We start from the raw sequence: 25,781 nt of genomic DNA on the forward strand, positions 1-25,781 counted from the left end.
TTTACTTAGAAAATAAGTACTTCAACAATCCAAGATAAATTTAATATGTCTTTGTCAATTATTGCATGTGTCTTATTATTAAATTAAACATTTATTTCCCTAGAGAATTTTCATAGAATATTCTTAATTAATTTGGATTGATAAACATAGAGAATGTGAACAGATTATAATATTGGTGGAAATTGTCTTGAATAATGTATCACATCAGAATTTCCATCTCAGAAAATACTAGAGTTATGATTAATCCTGATAGTGTATCCAAATTGATTGCTGCTCATAATATTATTATGTCTCAACTCCAACTCGTAATATTATGCCTTTCATATTACACTAAAATTATTATTGATTTTTTTAAGTGTAAGGTAGAAATTGCACTCTCTGCTACACTTAGGAATGTTTCAAGGATACTCTTCTAGGATTTTTTAAAATATATGACCTTTGCGAGGTGAAGGTTCAGGGTTATTTTTTTAATTAATTAATATGCTCTGAAAGTTTAATAAGTATTTGTAGAATATGAGCTAAATTCATCTAGATCTTTTATTCATGGTTAAAAAAAATATGTCTATTAATGTGGTGAACTTCTATATCATATTTCCTCAATGAAGTGCAATACATCATACTTTGCCCATTGCAAAATTTACAGTACGTTCTAGATTTATTAAATAAATTTATATCTCTATCCAAATTGTACGATATAAATTTTACACCTATTTATGATACAAAAATTTTTTTATACACAAAGTAAATAAAACTTTATATTCCTGCTTTTTTATTCACTCATATTTATTATTTTTATCAGCATATTCGTATTTTCCCCATCTTCCGTACATGTTCCTACCTTATTTCCAGCTAAAAAACATGCGGAAACCTTATAAAAAAGTTATCTACTCCAACTCCAAGCCCTATAATACAGCAAGCGATAGAAAACCCAGATCCGGAGCAAAGTACCAGGTGCCAGACATCCTGGAAATGATCATGATCCCAAAATGCTGGCAGCTGGTTCTCGAATCGTTGGCATAGGTCTCGTGTCACGACTTGTACGTTCAAAAAATCACCGAAAAAAAAAAAAAATCTAAGGGAGAGGGAAAATAGTCAGGGGGTGAACCAATGTGTATCCACGGATTTCAAGAGAAAAAGAGAAGCAAAAAAAGGTAGGAGGAAGCCAACAGTGAAGGTAGGGAGGGGGTCATGAAACTAAACCACCCGTTGGCTTTTATTCCTCAACAAAAGCATTCGATGGACAATGCAGTGAGGGGTTTAGTCTCTCCTATCCAACACTAACGATCTGTATACTCTCGATTACTAAACATGGCATTTATCCTAGTCCTGGATGTACGTAGACTTTGAAAGATGCTAATTTAGATTACAATAACATTCATGAAAATAACATTTTGTCGTGATAAAAAAAAGTAACTATTTTTCATCAAATTTTTCTGATTTTTTCATCCTCTCTCACCCATTAGCTTCATTGAAAATAATTCCTTTTATTTATTTTGAATGTACATATTAAATAAGAATGTAATTTAACATGTAGAGATGCAGGATTAATGCATTTATTTTTTATTTATGTTTATTCAAAGTAGATATTCAAATATTTATTTCGCATTTCGTATTGTCTTGTGGGATTAATGTATAATACTTTACATTGTGGCTTTACAAGAGATAAAAAATCCCGTAGTTATTGCGAAACTCGTCCGAGCTCTATTGTAATATCGATTAAATAAAGTAATAAAGAAAATGGAGACATCACTTTATAGACTATATTTCAATTAAGACAAAAGCTGTTAAAAGTTAAATTTAATTTCGTCATACATAAATTTAATCATTACTAGAGTTATATTTTATTAGTTCTCATAAGTTTATTGTTCTTAATTATGATGAATTTTTTCTACAAAAAATAAAAATAAAATATTTTAATATCTATTCAAACATTGAACAATACAATAAAAATAATAATCAAGCTATCGGTTTACTGAAAAGTATTCGTACCAAGAAATGATGAATCATTTATTATAAAAAATCAATAAACTGATGTAGAGTAGGTGAATTACTGCCAAGTAACTATAGTTATGATAAAGTTAATTTTACTATTAATTAAATGTTTTTACATGATAGAGAATTTTAATTAAAAATAATTCACAAATTGATTTACATTCAACTAAAAACAACTAAGTAATATGATTCAAAAACTTATATTCAAATTTATGCACTGAAAATAAATTTTTTCAAATTACTCCAGACTTAATTTGTTATTTTAAAAAATAAATCCATCAACAATTTTTAAAAATAGTGCGTAAAAAATTTATTGCTAGTTCTATATTATTAAAAAATGATATAACAATGTCTTAAAAAAATTAATTAGGTAGAAGGAATGTTTTTTTATTAATCACTTTTTTGGAGTTAATCGGAATATAATTATAGGGTAAATTTGAAGACAGTTATTTTATTAGTTTACTCAGAAAAAATTAAAGTATCAGTAAAATAATAAAAATCAGTCATTAAAGTGAAGCAAAAATAATTATTTAGAAGGAAAAAAAAATATTGGTAAAAAGGAAAAGTATTTCTTCAGTCTATAAAAAAAAGGATAATAATTATTCTAAAAATGGTTAATTAATATTGACAGAAAAATAAATATTGAAAAAGGATTACAATATTCTGTGAAATTATGAACACTTTTAATACACAGTATCGTAATATGTATTGGATCCCTGAATACCGTTATGTAATGCGAAAGTAGTACTTAACTCTTCTATACGAACGCTATCAAGTAGCTAGGCTGCACCCAAGAGACATGGTACAAGACAGAGATAGCAAAATAGACGTCAGGAAATTATAACGAGGTCCTAGAGTTCTCACGATACTGCAGTAAAATAAAACAACATATTTTTCATTGTTTCAAATTATTCCCTGAACGTTGGTACGTTAAAAGGTCATTTACTATACATGGGGGGCTTTTTAAACGAGTTTCATATCAAGTATATTTTTTAACGATTGATTTGATCAATAGCATTGATTAAAAAAAAGGCCTTAAATGTTTTAAATAAAAAGTAAAAATAAATTTATAGTAAAGAAAGTAATTGAAAAATAAAACATTCAAATGAAAAATAGACTTTTCTCTCCGAGTCGATGAATTTACGGAATTTTTTTAGCTTACTCAAAGGGCAATAAAAATTGGAGCAGATAGAGAAGACATATGTACCAGCCTCCTGGTACGTGATTCGAGTGAAAGCAATACGAGAGCTGATTACATCGCTATGTTCTCGTCTATTTCTGGAGTACTAGAGTCCAGGGTAAGTATCTTCACTTCTTCAACTATTCCACGCTCCGATTAATTAATACAAAAATATTTTGTAACTAAAAATACACGATCTATATAAAATATTCTATTAAAAGTCAATAAAACTATACGAATGAAAATTTTATCGATTGCAATATAAATTAAAAATATAAGCAATGTAAGCAACGAATTTATAAAAGCAACTTTTAGGGTTTGAAAACACGCAATTATATATCCATACTCTAGTTATAGTATACACACTATACCGAACGAAAAAGAGGCGAAAACCATTCGCAATGCTTCGCAGCTGTTACAACCACCTGGCGGACATTTTCGTGTTGAAAACCACTAGAATTAATACAAAGTAGCGAGTCTTTTTTGAATATAAAGTGAAAAGGATTTCGACTAGAAAAAATGCCTTTTTGACTGGAGGTATAAAATGATTTCTATGAGCATGAAAGATTCAAACATTCCTACTGACATTGTAAAGATTTAATAGGCATCAAATTGTTCAGCTGGAATAGACAATTCGATTCGGTTGTTATGTAATTACGACAATTTTATAGTTGTTTTATTTTTTTAGAAAATCTATCAATACATAGATGAAAGATAATAACAGCAAAAACAATGATGTAATATTTCTATCATAAGTAGAAATTGATTAAGACAGTCTTCAACACGGTGCTATCCAGGTCCGGGATTATTAACTTCAACTTTGAAAAAAATTTTACTCGAGACTTGTCAATAAAGATGCCTTTGTATCGTTATTCTTTGCTAACTCGATCAGCATCATAGCAGTAAAAAAAATATATTCTATGAAATAAACCTCTTGGGGAAAGGAATCTTGGAAAAGTATTGATGAAAATTTTTTTTTTTTAATTTCTTTGAAGATTGTTGTTAGTGATAAAATAGTTAGAACATACTGGATTATGCTTAACTTGAAGTACTTTAAAATATTAATTTTTTCTTCTTATAGCAAATAAAAAGAATTAAGTGAAGGTAAACGAATGCTCGGCCTTGGCTTCGGTTTCTTCAGACCACGACTGACGTCGTTTTTTTTCTTTTTCTCATTCAATCTTTCTTTCTTACAATTTGTTCTCCTTTAATACTTTGAAATGTGAATAAAGAATTTGACAACTTTTCATAGTAAAACAAACAGAAAAAGAAAAAACAAATCTTCCCTCATTTCTATTTGATGTTTTTTAACGTGTAACATTAGTACTAACATCTCTTTTGACCAATCAAAATTTGTGATAAAACGGACAATGTATAAAAAAAATAGCTGACTAAGAAAACCACGTGGATCAACGAAGCATAACGATCTCTAATTTTTTTCTAGATAAAACAAGAAAGACGCGGAAGTTCCAATAGACAAATAAAATTGCCTGTGAACTGCAGACTAAGTTTTCCAAGAGATTTCACATCGTTTTATCTTTATACACTACACTCCAACTTCGTCTTAGAAATTATTCCAAGCTAAAGACGATTAATTTATCATGATAACTTTCACCTATAGTCTAAATTTATATACAATAAAAAGAATTAAAATATAAATGATGAGCATGATGACGAAAAATAGTAATGAAAAAAATATGAAAATATGTCTAGTCATGGGATTTTATTTCCATTTAAAATCAATACTACAATTCAATGGAGAAACTAATTACAAAGGACTGAGGTGAATGACTTGAAGAGAATGGAAGTGAGACAGAAACTCAAGGTTCGCCATCGGAAATTCATTAGTAAGAGAAAAAAATTATAAATAAAGATAGAAATTAAATGATCAGGGAATTCAAACAAAGAAAATGGCAATAAAATGCCTAAATAAAGAATATTCATAAAATTTTATTAATTTTTATTATAAAAAAATCTGTTACTAAATTGTTCTTCAAAACATTATAATAATAATAGATAAAAACAAATTTTTTGAATTCAGTTTATTTAAATTGTTGCTCATTTTCTAGTGTTTACTAGAACTTTTTTATTTAACTTCAATTATAATGTAAATTGTCGAATCAAATTCAAAATATTCGTAAAATCGATGAATTTTCAATTTGCTATAATACATTAAAAAAAATAATGTTGGAACGAGAAAAGCATAACACGAAAATTTCGGACGTCACGCGAATGTCAAATTTGTAATATAATGGGTATAAATCACTGTGACGATATTCATATAATAGATCAATGTTAAAACCTTAACATTTATAGTATGTACAAGTCATTTATTTTTGTGTGAAGCAAGATTAATCAAATTGGCCAATTTTAGCGATTCGCTCTATTTATTGCCAACTCTTCTTTTTTTTTAGAACCTCCATTTATATGCATTGCGGCATACAAAAAATTATTCTGTTAATATTGCATACTGATAATAAATATTTTGTTGGCAAATTACAAACATTCAGTGCATTTTTATCGAACAATAAACAATTTCAGACAAAAATATTAAAGTGATAAAAACAATAATCATAGACATTATTATTTTTAATAAGCTGTGAAAATGTTTTCTTGAGTCACGTTATTATTACATGCAATAACATGTGCATTATGCTTCAATAAAATATTCTTTTGCTTGAAAAGTCAAACTTTAAATGGAAATGTGGTTTATATTAAAGCTAACTAAAATATTTATCTGACTTTACTTTAATGAATTATGCAGAGATTTTTTGCTAATTTATTACAAGTGGATTTAGTAAACTAATGAGAAATACGTCATATGATGGAATTTATTCTAGAATTCTGAATATAAAGAAAAAAAATTTTTTCGAATACTCCACCAAAATCTGAATAGAAATTCCATAAAGCTGCATGTCTTTTATTGGCCTCTAAAATCCTGGATTCTACTCCTGGCTTATAGCTTCTTTCATTTTTTTCTGAGGATCAATGGAAGATGGAATATAATCTAATAAAATTTTTTCACGGATTTTAAAACGATGAAAAAATATTTTTTTGTTCACAAAACGAATGAGTTTTTTTGCTTATATTTTTTGTTTCAATAACTGAAAAAATCATAATTACTAATAATTTAAATTCAACATATATTTTTATTAATAATTTTAAAAGATGATAATAAAATACTTAACATATTAATGACTTTAAGATAGGTTTTGTTCGAACGATATGCACTCTACAAATCTTTATATTTATTATAACCGTTTATGAACCGGTTTTGAAGTTGTCAGTTCCTGACCTAAACCAGTGAACATTTCAGCTTGAATTCGTAGCAAAGCATTCAATATAAAATAGTGAGAATGCAAATGAATATTAGTTATATGTATATCACTAATGAAGATAATTTTTAATCAACTACTGAGTATTAATTGTAATCTTTGATGTCTGCCGAATGATCATTCAACTCCCCAACCTTACCTAACTCACCAAAACTCTCCAATAACCTAACTCAACCTACTACCTTCTCCACTTGATTCTTCTTGTTTCCAATATATTCTTTCGACTTTTATTTGAGCTCGAAAACAATGTCGTTTTTATTTCTACGTTTGTCCTTCATTCGAGAAAAAACAGAGAACGTGAAGGAGAGAAAATGAAGAAGAGGAATTGAAAAAAAGGACAAATGCGTTACTAAGCAACGAAGGAAGCGTGTATTTTCGCTGTCTTCATGTCTAGTCAGCTTGACCGGGAGTTTGGCCGCTTGTTTCGCGTTGCCATGGTCACAAGAAGGCTTTATATTACTCGTATACCCACACTACGTCTTAATTTCTCTCACTGACTCATGCACAATTGTTATCATCACGTGTATAATTATTCAATAACCAACATCAAACAATTGTCAATCAAATGAATAAATAATTGACGGAACAAAAAATAGAATAATTATATAGCTTACCCTACAGCTGGAAATGTCGTGTAGGGAAACATATCCGTGTGATAAAACTTAAATGTAATCACTGATGCTTAATAATAAAACACTAAATTCCACGGGTCATAAACACAGGTTCAAGGTTACTCACAGCTCCTGCCACTATATGTACACTCAGAAACAACAACAATCTCTGATGAAAATGCTTTGAACCGGCGGCCTGACACACTGGGGGTGAGCAACCGACTAACTAAAACTGCGCATGCGATCTATCTGAAAACTTCTTCTTCTTGAGCGCGATCAGTTGAAACAAAGGATTAGATTCCACTGATTTAAGACAAACTGTAATAAATGATGACGTTTTTGCTTGAATGTCAATGTTATTTGACAGTCTGACAAATGATGGGATTTAATTAAGACACTGAGTAATTCGTACACAAATAATTAACGTTATTATTGACGTTCTTGGAGCAAGTTCCTGATGAGAAACTCGGAAGCAGTCGAGAGCGGACGGCGTCGGTTGCGTCTCTCTCGGCTGCCAGTCGGTGTCTCGGATTGGTTTGTGTTGCAGCTGTGCCTCAGCCCCTACACTAGGACTCATCGAGGGGAGGGGTATCGGTGGAGAGGGAGAAAGAGAAAGAGAAGGGAAGTAGTGAAAGAAAAGAAGGCTGGAGAACTAGAGGGAGAGTATCAAGACAGAGATGGTGAATAAGATGGAATGACGAAGAGATTGGTAAGGATAGTGATGTAAGGAGATAGTGATAGAGTTTTGTAGTTGTGTAGTGGTCACAGAGTTGGTTTTATTTAGTTGTATTTTATTGCACAGAATGGATAAAAGAAAAGAGGAAGAACGGAAAGGTGATACCAGCGACGCTACGGATGTTACGGTTACAATCCGTACCCTTTGGTACTAATGCGAGTCCTTACAGGGATTCTCATTCTCATTATTTCTTATCTATTTTATATGTAGATTATCTCATCACATTCGAACATTTGTTTCAAGCCAATTGATGTTTATTTATTGATTTATTTCCTCTGAGTACTCATGTGACATTTCATGAAATATTAACGCAATTAAGGAATCGAAAAAGTCTCAGTGAAGGAGACCTGGTGAATCATGATTAGAATTAGAACACCAATTAATTATTAACATGTTATATATTAAAAACAGTCATTATACTAATCATTCGTGTAATTAACAATAATAATTATTTATTATCAGTTGAAAATTGTATTTAATGTCAAAAATAATAAAAAAAAATGATTCTATCAATGTCATTAAAGCTTTGTTGTTGTTTTTTTTAGATCCCTTGATAATATAAATATAATAAATTGACTTTACAATGAAAGTTATCAGGTACTAATTAGAAAATAGTAATTATTTTAACCTACTAATAGTGATTGATAAACTCAAGCTCGATGACACAATGAATCTATTTACAATATCCGATTTAATTAATAAATTCACTCTCACAATGAAATCAATCGAATCAAATTCTTAATTTTAAAAATATATTAACGATCAATTATTTTATCGATAATTTATTCAAAGTCATTGGAATTAATTCTTTATTCGATTGGATTTTTTTTTCAGCAAATAAGATTTTGATCTTTTCTTTCAATAAAACACAATTAAATATTTTCATCTTTGCAATGTAAAACAAGTTATGAACAAGTAACAAACGTTTTCTTGACATGAGATATCTCGTAGCAAACTGAAAGGTGAATTTGACTTCCGGGTCAGTTTTAAAGAACACAAATCAATTAGGTCAATGAGAAATAAACGGGAAAACTTGATTGTTACATCAGTGGGCGTCATGATGTCTGAAGTGCAGTTTCTCGTTGTTCTCTTGCGAAACTTAACTCTAAAGACTCTAAAGGCTTCTAGCCCACGTCTCTTTGTATTGAATTGCGTCTGTACGTCCAATGTCCGGTTTGGAGAATGAGTTGAGACTGGAGACAGAGAACGAATAGAACAAGAAAGCTAAGACAACTCGCTCGTTCCATGCAGAAATCCGGTTTTTCAAGTGTCTCGACTTATTCCTTTTATTTATTGTTTTCATATAAAAACTATTGTTTTTTTTTTACTCTCAAATATTTATAGATAATGTTTATTAAAAATTTAATTTATTCAGTAATTACTTTTTTAGTAATTTTCAGTTGAATAAGTAATGGACCTTAATCTTTCGATAGAATTTAATTCCGTAGATTTGCATTTGGTTTTTTTTCTTGTACAAACTCTCTGACCTGGTATTATCGGATTCAAAGATTTTGAGTTTCCGAGAAATTGAACAGGAAGGAACGAGAGAACATGGTAAAGATCTATATATGTAAGTGCATCCGTTAGAAATACATAAATGTTAGTACTCAGAATAAAATCTATATTATGCCATTACTTGGATCATTTTTGTATTGATTTAAGTTCTTTAAATATTTTGTAATATTTTGAAAGTAACTTTTATGTATATTGATAATATTGCTCATCATTTTGATTAAAAACCGTACTAAATAATTCAACATTGACTAATGTTCACGTCAAAGTATAAATTTATATGCGATTAAAATTAGATTTATTTATAACAAGAAAATAATTATTTACAATTCAATCTCTGGTTTGATAACCTTGTGTTCTTTTTCTCTTGACAAAATTAATAGTAAAGTAGATTATTTTGTGAGGGAAAAAAAGAATGAATTTTTTTTTCCAGCTTAAGTAGAATTTAATTAAGGAAACAAGAAGAAATCAAAGTAACATCTTGATCAGGACAAATTAAAGTATTTAATTTTAACAGGTGGGTTGCCTTTCTTTAATCTCTGTGATATGGCTATCAGTATCTACAATTACTCAGCCAATAAATTTATACTGGAGATATACAGAAATTCTTATTTATAAATAATAAAATAAATAATAAAGTATGCAATAAAAATGATTTTTGCAATAACTTTTACACTTTTAACTTGAAAAATTTATTTTCTTCCGAGGTCAGCACGACTTTTAAAGGATCAATATATTTTTTATTAAGATAAAATAGTTTTTTTTTATTTATGTAATGGAACATTAATGAAAAAAATTGCCAATATTTTCGAAATTGAATACAAAAAAATTCCTTTAGAATTTTAAAAGTTAAAAACTTTCAATACGTCATCAAAAATGTTAAGTGAATCAAAAATTTGAAAAATGTTAATTAAACTCACCACTACACTTATCAAGAATGTTTAATTAAATCTTTGAAACTATTTCAGAAAATTTGAAGTAGACATTTGCATAAATTTTGATAAGAAACTAGACGATTGGGAAAAAAAATATCCAAGAAAGTAATCGACAGACATATTTTATTGATTACTGACTTATAGAAAAGATTCGCAAGAAATTTTAACCCTTTCTTACATTGATATTTTAACTCTCTTAAACATTTCTCTCAAGTACCGCTTTAGTTTTCAAGAGAGACGGAAGCACTACATTAAATTAACATCATGTTTCGTTGCTTGGAATTGTGTGATGTTACAACAACCCCTTTCTCTGCATACTGACATTATTTGTACACAACCAAGTTGACTTTTACTTTATCATCAATGTTAATACATTTAACGCATTTTTATTGTTACAAGTAGAGTTGGTATTATTTAAACAATATCCTTAACTGCAAATAAATATTCTAAAGTGACCTTTCTAATTCTAATTTACATAACTTTATTAGTTCATTAAAGTCATTTACATATGGAGTTGAGTTTCGTTAATAGACAAATTAACCTTCCCAGCCTTCTCTTCACCATTACCAACGTTTCTAATGATTAACAATTTTTTTACTGTCCAATTGACTGACTTGTTCCGGATGATTCATTCTAAACGTATGGAATATATCGAGAATTTTATTAGAAATTAATGATCTTGAACAAGATAAGTAAATAAATACGAATAAAGATTTTTAATTATTATTTAAATAAAACATTTTTTGAATGTATAAGTGACTGGAGTCATCATATAAAAAAAATCTATTTGTGGTATTAATTAGTAAAAGAAGCTTTGATATACTTAATGTATGTATATTTTTAGATATTTTATTTTTATTGAGTTTGACTAAACTCAATTTCATCGAGAAATGAGATTAATATACTTTCATTATAATAATGGATGTAAAATATTAAATTATTATAAAAGATACAAGTTTTATTTACATCAAGTGATGATAAAATGTAGCTAGCAATTAATAATTCCATTTTTGGTCTTTTTGTTTTTGATTAAAAATTGCAATAAACTATTTTCTATAATTTACCCTTTCAAAAGCGATGAATAAGGTTGCTCTATTTAGTCTTTCTTTTTAAACATTTAATGTTTGAAAATCAATCTTGCTTAAAATATCACTTTGTAATTTTTTTTTTCAAATAGGAAAAAGTTATTTTCACATCAGCTATAAAGAAAAGTGAAAAGCCATGTAAAATATTTGAATATCTGCTCGAAAAAACGAAAATTAATAAATAAAGAATAATTTCAAGATTTATTTTATTTCAGTGAAAAATTTTAAAAATATACAAAACTTTTCCATTTTATTATTGAGAAATGGAGCATTAATTGTGTGCGAAAGTTGGTGTAATAAAATTACTAACACAATTTCGCCTATATTTTATGAGACAATAATAATCAGTCTTAATTAATCATTCTACTAATGTCCCCAAATAATCATTTTCTAACCCCTCTATTGTGTGAACTTCATTCACACCCGAGTGCTTTTTTATCAACTCCAAAAGCCATATCCCCAGGTTTTAAATATCGCGGAAATTGAAGCGATAAATTTCTGTAAACATAAATCGTTTCTACGAATGTAAACTAAATCTTTCTTTTTCTTTTATTTTCAATAGAATAAAAAAAAAGAGAGAGGGAGAAAGAATGAGAGAGAGAGAGGAACAGGGTGAAGGAAAATCAAGTGGACCAGAGAGAATTCTCAGTAGATGAATGTGAAAATAACGAAAAGAAAGAGAGAAAGAACGACCAGTAAGACCTGAAGCTACCTTTTTTCTCTTTTTTTCCACTCTTTTTCTCTCATTCAATTTCATGCTGAACGCGGAAAAAATTCAAACTAACTGCTAAAGGGTTCTTAACTTATTTTCCTTAAAACTTCCACTCTTTCTAGATTTAATTCTATTATAAACCTAATTAAAAAATTAATTCCCAGTGAGAAAATTAGACAATTCGAATTTATGGAATGACGAAACTCAATGATTATATTAATTTAAAAATAGTTATACAAATTCGATAGTCATAAAAGAACGAAAAAAAAACCGACTATAAAACCGGAGTAGTAGTAAAATACTGACTCGTGTCAGACATCGTACCAGGTGGTGCACTCTGCGTGATGCCGGAATGCGTGTCCGATAGAGATTTCGATCGTATACATAACGACGTTTACTATTTGACGTTTACCACTTAACATTTTCTACATAATTTCCTTTATGTATCGATCGATACAGCGATAATTATCGAAAATATTTCCATAATATTAAAAAATTGTTACTTCATAAATTTGACATGTAAATCTTTTTTCTTTTTGAATTTTTTTTAATTAATTGCTTTTTTTATGGAGTGATTAATTAATATCGATTAAAGAATTAACAGTTGGTATTTCATTTATAAAGTCTTTATGAAATCGGTGTCGATTCGAGATTAGCGATTATTAAATTTCCATCTAAAATTATAGTTTAATCATTTTTAAAAGGTTTATCTTTTTATTTATTATTCTATTATTTCAAAAAAATGTCATTCGATAAATTTTCTTTTTATAGCCAGCTAAGTAACTAAAAAATATCTCAGTGAAGTGAAAAAAATCCTCTTTTAGTATTTAAAAATATATTTCAACATACAAAAATGTTTATTAATTTAACTATGAATTTATTCCGATGACCACCTATTTTAAAACATGAGAATAAATTTGGTTTTGTATTTCCAACAATAACACTAAATCTGCTTGAAATCAGAGCAATGTTTAAAAAGAAAAATAATAATTTTAACTACGACCAGATGATAATAAAAATGATCAAGTGTGCATTTAGTAATCTTTAAGGGCATATTAAAGAAGAGAAGGCTTGGGTTGAGTGGTACTAGGATCGCAAAACCACCGGTGAATGTTTCCTGAAACCAATGGCGTCTATTCGGCATTCGGACAAGAGGGGAATCGGTAGTGGTAGCTATAATGACATCTCCACCCACTTGCTCGTGCTCTGGTCGGCGTAATGCTTACCGAGAGAGTTCCTGGTAACGACCGATGTGCTCTCATGTCGCCATTTCGGACATTTGCGCCAACCGAGGGGCCAAGAAATAGATGGGGTAACATACAGGTACATGGGATTCGACAGGTATAGGGTGGAATTAGTGGAATAATTATTTCAGTCAATTTACCTGTAAACTTAGCTCGTGTCTCATTGTTTCCTGCTTAATCGATCATTTGGGGATTAAATTTGATAGTGATTTTTAATTTCTCGTCATTTATACCACTAACTAGCTGGAATTTATTTCTCTTTTGGAAGCTATCAATTTTTTATCACTCATTTATGCACTTGAGAATTTTAATTACTCAGTAAAATACTCAATCAAATTTTTTTTATTTTACAACATCAATATCACAGTAATGTTTCTTTAATTGTTGGTAGTGATAAATTATGAATTATTTGTGTTGGAGAGAAAAAAGTTTTATTAAGTAATAGTGAGTATTTTAGTTGATAATAACTATGATTAATGACCTATTCGACAATGCTATTCCTTAAGCTATCGAATTCCATCGAATTTGGTCATTTTTTATTGGTTCTCTGGACAATGACATCACTACTGAATAGCTTCATCTGTAGAGTAATACAAAAACTGCCAGAAAAGTCAGAAAGATTGATTCTCAGGGAAGTAGAACTTACATTTTTATTGTCAGTTTACAAAAAATCGACAAAGTTATTCAACTTATGACACCACTTTGTCGTATATAAAAAAGAATCAATATAGATATAATAAAATCAATTGCACATTGTCAAATTCGAGATAAAGTTATTGTTTATGGTTTTCTGAACAATAAGAAAACTACCCATCACTCAGAAAAATAACAAAAATAGAAAAAAAATCCTGCATTATTTAATTATTTTTTAAATTAATTAAAGAAAAGTGAAAATAGTACCAACAGTTTAACTTTTCTTGATAAATTATATTAAGTTTAGAATGGAGAAAACTTGATAAATTAGTTTTAAATCCAGTCATTTTTATTTTTCTCTTTTAATAAAAATTAATAGTTTGAAAAAAAGAAAAAACAAGAAAGCATTAAGGTGTTTCCGATATCTTCAACAAAATTAGTAAATCGATTGAATCTAATTTCAATGAAAAAACTAATAGGTGGATAATACTAATCCGATAACAGTGATAACAGATATCGTTAATGGAGTGAATTATAAGGGATGAAAAAAAAAAAAAATTCCATCGCATTACTGCTAAATGTGAAATTTCAGACAGTGGAGAGTTTAGTCATGGTAATCCCTTGAATTAGCATTCGGTAATGTGGAATGTTCAATTACATTGTGCAATAAAATTAAATAAATAATTGTCCATCAACTACCACCATTCTCTCTTTAAATAAATCTGGATGATACATCCAACAAGAACTATGCATACACATGAAAGTGTGTAGAGATTTTATTTAACGTATCATCATAGTACACTGTTTACTTCATACGTAAAATATTCTGTTACATTCAATGATACACATATACGTATGTATTTATCGTGAATCTACTCAAAATAATCTATTTAAATTCTCATTAATGTTGATGTTTGTCATTAATTATCATTACATATTAATTATTGATTCTTTCAATGTTTTTTTGCGGTGATATTGAGGTTGTTGATTAATTCTTTTATCTCAGTGCAAATTACAGATTCTTCATCCATATTGACTTTCTGGTTATTTAAAAAATAATTCATTAATTGAAATTCAGTATGAATTGAAATCTTTCTTAATTTTTTTTTTAATCCTTTTTGATCAATATTTTATCCTTTTACCAAGACGTATATTCTATTATTCATCTCATTAGAAATTGAAATTAAACCTTAAAATAAAATTGGTATAAGTTTAATGATTCGTTTGTTATTAATAATAATTTTCTTTTATTTTATGAAATAATAATTTCATTCAATACATGATGAATTTAAAAAAAAGACTAGTATTCTTTTTTAATGATAAATTAATATATTAAACTAATTATTCAAATTAATTAAAAACTAATAATGGTTCATTTCATCATTAACCTCATGGTTTTTTAAAGATGCAATAAACTGTTTAAAGAATATTTTTTTCTATGAATGATAGAATGTTAAATCAATGGCATAGTAATGAAACTTTGAAAAATTTTTAACAAAAAAAAGGAAAAACTTTTTAAGAACTTTTCAGAAAATAAAATAATTTAATTTCATACAGATACTTTCTATCCAGAAAAAATGTAATTATATTTGCAGTCGAGTAGAATAAAAATTTCAACTACAATATTTTTCATGAAGAATAAGAATAAAAAAGAACAATTTCTTTATTTAAACAATAACGATGTATAACTATTTTTTTATCATTCAAAAATATATATCTATTTTAGTTGATGATGATAATTATTGGATAACGACTGTTGAATTGTTAGATTAATTATTCCAACGTCAAATAAATTAACCAACAATAAATTGACCTTTCTATGAGTCATGAATGACCCGTTAATGATCTCTAATAGTAATTTGCATCCTAACAAAAATTAGACAAACAGTAAATCTAATTAAATAAAATTTTAAATAATAGCATTATAAAATTAATTAAATTTTCGACGATTTTAATTAACAAGAAGTCTAAATGAAGACAATTAAAAAGGGGGGCTTTTGTACACATTATTTTGTTGGTTTATCGTTAATATTGTAAACTTCATAAACACACGCTTAGTTTTTATAACAAAAAATATTAATAACTGTCAAGAGTTGATACACGATTCTTTATTGAAATAGTAAAGTTTTATTCCAACAGCTGTCAAATATTTCTATTAAGATTCAATCATTTTTTTCATAGTATTCATAAAATAAATTTATTTCCGTGAATTTATTTAATTATATGTTAATAAATAATTATTCGTTCTTTCAATGTACTCGTAGATTGGATAAAAAGTACTATAGACATAAAATAGATCAATTCAGTAAATGAAATGAAAATAAATAAACACAATTGTAACAAACAGATGCCAAATGATTTTAATAGGAAAACATTCCATGAATAACTGAAAATAAGTATACATATAGTAAAGAAACTGATACCGCTAATTTCACGTTGGCACAATGTCAATTTATTATACCCCAAGCATCGCATAGTTGTGGCCACCACCTACACTTTATACCATAGTTCTGTACTCATAGTTAGTATACACGCTAATGCTAACGGCTACTCTGCTGTCTCTGTGGAACTGTCCAAATTATCCTACTCTATATGCCGTCACTGTCACTGTCAAGCTCATCTACTAATTTTCCACATTTACTGTCAACTCTTCTTGCTACATTATCCCATTTAAAGGTTACTTTATTATTTATTTTATTCCGTTCATCAACTTCCTTTAAACTTTAGTTCTTTTTTTTATTTACTCCCTTTTTATTACATATTCTATTTTATTTATTGGTATAAGAATGAAGAAGCATTCAGTTCATTGGCTGATATGTCTGATCATATGAACTTTTTTTAACCACTTGAGGCTACAAATGGCTTTTTACTGGTTAAACCAATCATTCATCCAATTTGAGGTTTATATTGAATCCTTTTTTCTTTTGTTTTTAATCAATAAACTTTTGAACTAATTGACGTTTTGTTGGAAAAAATTTCTTTCAACGTGATTTGAAGCTGGAAGTACTTTTTTCTGTTAAATGACATTTAAAAGAAAGATAATATTTATTTGATCAATCAAATATATGTACTTTTCATCAAGCAATTGGCAGAATTTTTTAAAATGAATTTATAGCTGGTAATTCTGAATTTATTTATTCAAATTATTTTTAATTTTTCCATGGTCCATATTTTTGAACAAATCTTCAAAAGTACTAGCAGTGATATATTGATGTATTTTTTTTTTTGAGGATCGATGAAAACTATTGCTAACAGTGCAATAGAAATGACTGGATAACACACCGAGATTTCATCGAGTTGTATAAAAATGCATGTGTCTATAATCTCTCTTGTCGGTTTAAATCCCACTTCCGGCCGAACCGGAAGTGCAATTCATGGTTAAATTTTGACAGCAAACAACAACTTCGCTTCATAACTTCATATACATTTTTTTCAAATCAAAAAAATTCATTTTTTAAATTTATTTATACCAAAAAATAATCTATTACTATTGAACCATTCAAGTACAATAAAATGTTGTTTGTTTTAATTTCCTTCTATAAATTAATTTTGTTTTAATAAAATAACTATACAATTTTCAGACAAACAGATTTTTCATGTAGTTTTATGATTAATTTTTTTGTTTAAATTAACAAAAATGTTGAGTGTAAGAATAAAGCGGAGTATACGTTAAAGAGTGATTTGAAACAAAGAGTGAACTTGGAATGAAAGAAGAAAAATGATGGTGAAGTAGAAAAAAATGGAGTAGAGTATGATGTAGAAAGCAAAAAGGCTTTAATCAGAAACTAAAAAGGACCTACTTTTCATTTATGAAAGGTGACTTTCAAGGGGTTGATACATAAAATGTCTTTCTTTTTGTCAAGGATTACAATGTGCTCAGTATATTCTTTGGACTTTATTGTTATTAATTTTTAAAAGAACTCGGTAACATTATAAGAAAAAAAAATAACGTAGCTATTACACACTCTGATATTTTAGACTTGTGAAAAGAGTTCTAAATACGTCAAGTATATCTCATCATGTGCAAATTTATTTTTCTAATTTCATCATTTATGCTGATTTACCTCATTTTTTTTTTCAAATTTTCATTCTTTATCTCTTCAGTATTTTTTCTCAATTTATTACTCGTAAATGTTTCATCAATCGAATATGTATTTTTATTTATTATCATAGCATTTTTAATGTCAATAAAAAATACATAAAGCTTTGAAAAGATTAATTATAATTTTATTGTTATTATTAATTGACAATTCCAATGTGTGTCGACATCATGTAAGCATTACGAAAAAAAAGATAAAATTCGAAACTGTTCACAATAATCCAAGAAACTCCCAACGAATTCGAATGAAAATAAGTACGGCTTATCTTCGACTGCACGCGCGCAATGAAAAAGCTTAAAAGCGTGCATGGAATCTAAAATATCGTTACGATAATAAGTTGAAATTTTTTATGCTCCACACTTGGAGAATATTTATAAAAATCTTCTCAGCCTATTTGCATACTTCAAAAAAATTAAATCACATGAAATAATCTACCAAAACGATTATAATAATAATTACAGTCCATTATTAATCTAAAAAAAACGTTTTATATTTCAGTATATCTTTGATTCGAAATATAATTGTTTTTTTTTTGTTTATACAAAAGCTTATCTGTATCGAAAGCTCGAAAGATGTCTATACTATCCTTTAGAAACACGCTCACTGCCTAATCTATATCTAAAAGAGTACTCGACGAAAATTGATAAAATAAAGTGCGCCGGCGCCTAAATCTATACTATGCTCTATTCTAACTCACAAACGTCGATTAAACTAGAATATAAGCTTATGTTTATTTGCTTTAATATGAAATGAAATATTTAAAAAATTATTATGAACAAGTAAATGAACGTGAAGGAAAACTAATAAACTATACGAAGCTAAATATACTTAAAAATAGAATATTTTAATTATTTTCGAACAAATATTGAACATACGAGGAAGAATGATGAGAAAATTTTCATTGTATGAAAATGGATAAAAATACTAATAAATGACTCACCAGTTCTCGATTACGCCGACGTTGGAAAAGTTTGGTGGAAAGCTCGCGGCCGCCATCGGTGGTCGCGGCGTAATTTTACTTGCTCCCTCACTTCCGGTTTTCGCCAGTTTTCACCACTGTAACAAACCAACAACTCCATTATCAGTGGTCCGTGATCTTTTTGAACGTTATTCTATTTAGATGCTTATGCAACCAACAAATGAAAGAGCTTAATATAAGTTATGTGATATTATGTGGATCAATGGCGTCATTGCATAAACATGCTAGCAAGCAATAGTTTGCTGAATAAAGGAATTTTTAGAATAGAAATAATGATAATAGTTATTTGTGATTTCAAAGCAGTAAATGAACAGATTTACGTAAATATCTTGAATGTAAATTTTTTTTCCAATCATTTTTTTCTAGGCTGAAGCTTTTTTCGTTCAAGATTGAAAATTCTAATAATAGATATTATCAATGATATCCAAAATATATATAGATGAATGAAAAAAATTTATTAATAAATAATAGTCAAACTAGAATAAAAAAAAGTAGTAATTGATAATAGCAATGTTGTTACTTGTAAAACTAGATTTCTAGCACTGCATTGGTGACATTCTATAGCTCAATTTATAGCACATACGTGGAAAAAGTTTTTTTTCAAGATTTAAAATAAATAAAATTGATTTATAACCATTCAGACCTCATAGCAAGTAGTAAATTTTATTAATAAAACCAACACAGAAGAATTTGTTTCAAATGCCCCTAAGGCATTCTAGAGAACATCAAACAGGGATTAAAGAAAAAAAAATTGATTCTTCACCAAAAGATTTTCATACAACTTTGTACAATGGATTATTGATGTTTATGAGGGTATTGTGTATTGGGTCACTGTTGTCACCTCATTATCACTACATTAACCATTTTTATCTATAGATATATTTCTTTGTTAAAATCTTAATATATATGTACATATATATTTTAATTAAATGTTTTCATCATTTGCTTAGAATTCACTTCTCGACTACAATCAGCTCGAAATAATTAATTCTCACACTGTAATCATACGTTTCTGAAAATTAGTTTTTCGACTTTGATTAGAATATGTATCATGCATAACAATGAATTCACATATCTTGATTCTACAACTTTAGAATAAACTAATGAATTTTATTTATTTCAATAAGTCAAATAACGAAAATGATTCATAACTTGATATTACACAATATAATTTTAAATTGAAGTTTTGATTACGATAAACAAATTTTCTTTTATGAAAATAAAATTTATAGATCGAAAATATATAAGATGTATTTCAGTTGACATCTTCACAATAAACTACTAAATCTTTTTTAGTAATTATATGTACATTGCATAATACAAGTTAATCATTAATAAATCATTTTTATTATCCTTAGTTAATCTCATCTATTTATCTTTATGGTCGTATCATGACATATTTAAGTGACAATCAATCAAACTTATTTATGATAAATTTGTTATAAAAATTTTTTATCGCGAATAATTACTGCAATAAACAAAAAAAGTTATTTTTTATAAACTTTATCAAATCAATAATAAAGTAATGTAAAATATAATTTAATAGGCTGTTATTAATATTGTTAATAACAGGATAATTAAATAGAAGGAATATTTATTTTGGTTGAATATTATTTAGAAGTTAAATTCTTCAAATATAAAACGGTCTTGTCTAATTCGAATTTAAATAATTTAAATAATGTAAAATTTAGAGTGACAATTAACGGAAGGCAGTTTGAGAATTAAACGAGAATCGATGGCCCGAATGCTTTGAATCGTTTCCAAGACGAGCCAAAAGTCCGTTTGGAAGGTTACCAAAGGAAGATGGCGAGGGGAATGACAAGAGGAAGAAGAAAAGAAAGATCTGCCAACAAAACCAGGCGCCGTAGCATTTCTACTTGGTATAATGACTGCAGGAGAGGAAGAAATCTGGAGAAAAATTTGCATCAGCAACGCCCTTCTTAATAGAAATGTCATTATGGAAATATCATATTTTTTCAAGCATCTTATTCAGGACAAACTTTAATTTACGTCGCTTGATACAATCGTCTTCCTTTTACACTTTTTTAAATTCATTTTTACCGTCAATTTTTTTAGTTATGCTCTCCTTACATTTCTTGTATATCTCTAGACAGCTAAAGGGTATACAGACAAGGATCGATGAATTCGCGGTCCATTTGGCAACGAGTCTGATGCGACGCCATTGATGCAACCGACATTCGCGATAAAGAAAAGTGAGGGTTGAAGAGTTTAAATATTTAAGAGGATATATTTATCAAGTAAATCAAACCATGATAGAAAATGAATTTACTTTTGTAAATAAAAGTTTTACATTTTTTTATTCCAAACACAATGTGGTATTTTTTATGATTTTTATTTTAAAAAAAAATATAAGCTTAATTAGCATCAGTAGTTGTATTTCTACTCTTATATAAATGTGTAATACAATAGAAAAAATTTCATTGAGAGAATGTTTCTCGTTACAAAAATTTTTTCTATACCAACTATTGTTCTGTTTATTAATAATTAAAAGTTAAATGAAAAATTGAAAAAAAGTTACTTTGACATTTATACTGATTGTACAAATCATACATACGAATTGATTTTATAAAATTGCCAAAATCACAGTGCAAAATAAAATAATCAATATCACACAGGTCATTGATCTCCACGCTAACAATAATATATAAATTTTTTTCATCACTCTATCTTATTGAGGTGAGTGTTAAAAATAATTTTTCACTAGTTAAATTTCAACAATTATCCAACAATCCTCTACTAATTATTTGTTTTGCAAAATTATTTAGTACTCCAAATTTCCATGATCAACCGTAGATAGAGATATTCACAAATTTCCTCATTAAACTAAGAAGTTTAAATTTAAATACTATTATCATAGTTGTTTTTATGAGAGTATTTGATAACTATTATAAGTTAGACGTTATTATATCAAACATAATAGATTATATATAGACATATATACATAGATCGAAGACCCAACAAACTTTAGTACATACTGACGCATTAGTGTTGCGTCACACACCATTATTTGAAGCATTATTTCAACTATGTGAGTGAACTTTGCATCAATACTTCCCATGAGAAACTCTATCGGCAAACTAAACTAAATACAAGCTGAAGAACTGATGCTCGTAAACATAAGATGAAACTGTGTATAAATATTGAGAGAAAAATCACAAAAGTAAATATGAATAATAAATAATAACTGATATTTTTAAATTCAAAAAATATTAAAATAAAACAGTGATATTCCTCATTCAAAATACTAATGTGTTTCTTTAAAATCTTATCGTTATGATGTTCTTATTGTCTTACAATATTAATAATTATGAAAAAAATACTCAAACAAAGCTAATTAATTCGAGAATAATCCAATTAAGAAACTTACAAGATTTAATAGAGCTACGTACCATGAAATGAAATTCCATTCTTCCCTTGTTTTTTTTTTCTCTACCCACTCAAAACTTTTTTATTTTTAAGTTTCTTTTTTTTTCATTCAACTTTTTCTTCTCCAACTGAATATTCTTTGATGTAAAATAAATAAATATTCAAAATCGAATTAATTTATTTTTTATTTTTATTATTGAGAATTAAAGTGTTTTGTATTCATGAATTCACAATGGTAATGAAAACGCTTAGTAGAAAAACTATAAACATTTTGACGAGAAAACGCTTTAGGAAGATCTAGACTGTATGAAGGATCCCAGAAGAGGAAGAAAATTAACCCTGACGTCTCGTCGTCAGATCGTAACTCGAGTAAGTGGCAGTAGAAGAGAACGGAGATAAACTAAAGCTCAGAGCTAAAGAAAAATATAAATTCCTCGAGATGAGACAGTCTAAAAGCCTTAGCGTCACGTACCTCGTAATGTTTTTGTAATAAATTCCAACAAATTCACGTACCTAAACCGTTTCAATAAGTGTAATATAGGAGTAAAAGGTACACTTGTAAATGCTGATAATATTAATATGTCTACAGAAATAAATTATTTGAAAAAAGAAATCCCTTATTAATGGAAATAAAATGAAGAATAATTTAGATTAGTGTTTTTATGAAGTATTTTACAAAATTAATGTATGCCATTTAATTTTATATTCCATTTTGTTAGTCACTAAATATTACTTATCGACTGGCACTCCCGAATGGATGTTTCTAAATCGTTTAAAAGCTTTTTGCACACCAAAAGTTTCAAACTTGTTTACAAATATTTTTCACTGTAGTGAGCGACCTTTGTAAGTTTTGTTCATTAAGCTTCATTTAAATAAATTTATATATAGATATATAATGATTTTTTAACATACTTCCACGTAAAAACGTATTTTTTATGAGACAAAGTTATCACAATAGTCTAGTTATTTTTAAAATTTTTTCAAAACTTTATTTACATCAACTTTTCAATAAATATTAATTATTATTATTAATCTCACCTCTTTAATAGAGATAAAAGCAATTTATGAAAGTGATAAACAATGAAAATTTCTCTTTTGTAAAAAAATAATAATGAAAAAATGTTATTTTATCAAAGAATGTTATCAGTTTGCTGAAAAAGGAAATTTTTTTTTTAATCAATGGACCTTATAAGTAAAATTGTTTATGTATTATAAATTTTATACGTTTCCTCATTTGGCCAAACTTGTAAATAAATCAAATATTTATTAGCATTATGTTCTAAGAAATATCAATCCACCTACTCATATAGTTTCTTGACTTGGTCATCCGGTTTTTCACTTCCCGTTATCTCTCAACTGGATTCTCTTACAGAAAGTTGTTGGAACAGACCTGATCTAATCCTTCTCTGCAACCTATTTGATAACCGATCTATTTTCTGTTCTCCATAACTGGATTTAAGTCCTAACGCTTGTTTAACTACCTAAATGGACTCAGGGCGCAGACAGAATATAGACTACTACTATCCTCAATTTACATATGTGTACCACGTTTCGGTATTGACACAAGTGGCTTTGAACGTTGCTAGAATAGATTGTGTTAACTAATAGATAGCCAATTGACATTGTCACAACGCTCTTCGACATTTCGAACTGATTTTCGCGGATGATTTATAACATACTATGCAAATTGAGTTTCCAAACAATCGAGATAATGATTTAAATATTTTCCTTTCTCTAAAAATACCGTGGAATAAATATATTACATTTTTTGACTTTGTGGTTGCAAGAAATCAAATTGTAATTTATGAGAGCTCAAGTTTTGAAAAGATAATGCATATTGAAGTATAAATTTAGTAATTTATGTTACTGCATAAAAATGATAGTTGGAAATGTCAATATTATTTTTCGAGCCAAGATAATCTCTAAAAAATAAGTAAAGTGCTGAAGTAAGGAAGTAGAAATTCCAAACTTTTGTCGGCCAACGAATTTTTTATACTTAAAAAAAAATTCTTGTGTAAAATAATACCATAAAAGCAGCAAAAAAAATTATCTTTTTTTTATTCGTTTTACAAATAAAACTTTCGAGACAGTTTAATCTAACTGGTGAAATGATTTTCAATTGCTAAACCAATATTCTTGAACGTTTTTACAGACGTAAAAGCTAGCTTGAAATAATAAATGATTTCCTAAGAAACAATGATTAATAAAATGCCATTCGAAATCACTGATTATAGAAAGATAAGAATGGCAATTTGCTTTACTCTAATGGTTTAATGTATTAAATTAAGAATTCATAGATGAAAATTTCCACCCAGATAAAAGGTGGATCACACGATTGAACGTGTCCGAGCTGGTCTGAGGAAGGTGAGAAAATAAAGAGGTTGAAGTAAATGCGGTAAACCGTAGCCCATTGTATCCCGGGAAGTTGTTGAGACCGAGAAGCATCTCATCCCCTCGAGATTCTCATCCGTCGTTTCCTCTTTTCTCTCTAGCACACCCTTGTTCTTTTCTCAAGTGTCTTGGTATTTCCCTTCACGATATTTTTCACGATTCGTTGTGGCTTTTTCAACAATGCAATACACTTGGTGTCTCTGAAGTGTAGGATATAAAAAATGGGTAGGATAAAAAAAGGGGGTGGTGAATATAAGAGAGGATGAGTCCGGGAGAGTAAGGTTGAGTAAAAACAGGAATATGTAGTCCTTCACTTTGGCATTTCGACATTTTGTTTCTTCCCGACCTCTTTGATACACACATACACAAATCCCTGCAGATATTCCTTCTATTCTTATCATTATCATTTTCTCCAATGTTTTTACAAACTCCATATGTCTTTAGAAAATAAATTTGTGCCAAAATTTATGCTCGAAAGTTTTCCCAAATTCAAGTTTGTAAGATAAAGTTAAAAAATAATCAACCAATAGACAAAGACTCATCCTCAAGTAAAAAAGTTGTTTGAATAAAAATTAATTTTCAATTTCAATAATATGATGTTTATTAATTGTAAAAAGAATAATTAAAAATAATATCACTAAAATTAAATTAAATTAATGAATGCAATGAAAATATTTTTGTGAATTAATTATTATGATACACTGAACAGAAACAATTCAGTAAATAATTTATCACATTTTATGCAACTTGGATATTGATTCCAATATTTCATTTTCTCTCTCTTTCTCTCTTCCTATAACAATATCACAATAATTTTGAAGCACTCGAATAAAATTTATTCTCAATTCAATACCAATAAAACTATCTAATAAACATATTAAAAAAAACTTTTAATAATTAATTGACGTTATTTTTTAATTAATAGAAAAAGCAATTTTTACATAATAAA

The 25,781-nt window shown here is 27.9% G+C and overlaps 1 protein-coding gene across 7 annotated transcripts in view; it reads right to left on the reverse strand.

Annotated features, from left to right (window-relative positions):
• The window catches only part of msi (musashi), an 88,022-nt gene that overhangs the window by 18,226 nt on the left and 44,015 nt on the right, over positions 1 to 25,781 (reverse strand). For 4 of the 7 annotated variants that reach the window (XM_035081959.1, XM_035081957.1, XM_035081958.1 and 1 more), the window contains one exon: positions 19,016 to 19,131. The exons of 1 other annotated variant lie outside the window; for it this stretch is intronic. In XM_035081959.1, the coding sequence (XP_034937850.1) occupies positions 19,016 to 19,071 (56 nt within the window). In that variant the 5' untranslated portion in view covers positions 19,072 to 19,131. Of the gene's footprint in view, positions 1 to 7,121; positions 7,657 to 19,015; positions 19,132 to 25,781 lie in introns of those variants that run through there. 2 more of the 7 variants (XM_035081964.1, XM_035081961.1) reach the window with 2 other exon arrangements.

The sequence above is a fragment of the Chelonus insularis genome, unplaced genomic scaffold (assembly GCF_013357705.1).
Source record: "Chelonus insularis isolate UGA/USDA-ARS -01 unplaced genomic scaffold, ASM1335770v1 contig_330_pilon, whole genome shotgun sequence".
NCBI classification, from domain to species: Eukaryota; Metazoa; Arthropoda; class Insecta; order Hymenoptera; family Braconidae; genus Chelonus; species Chelonus insularis.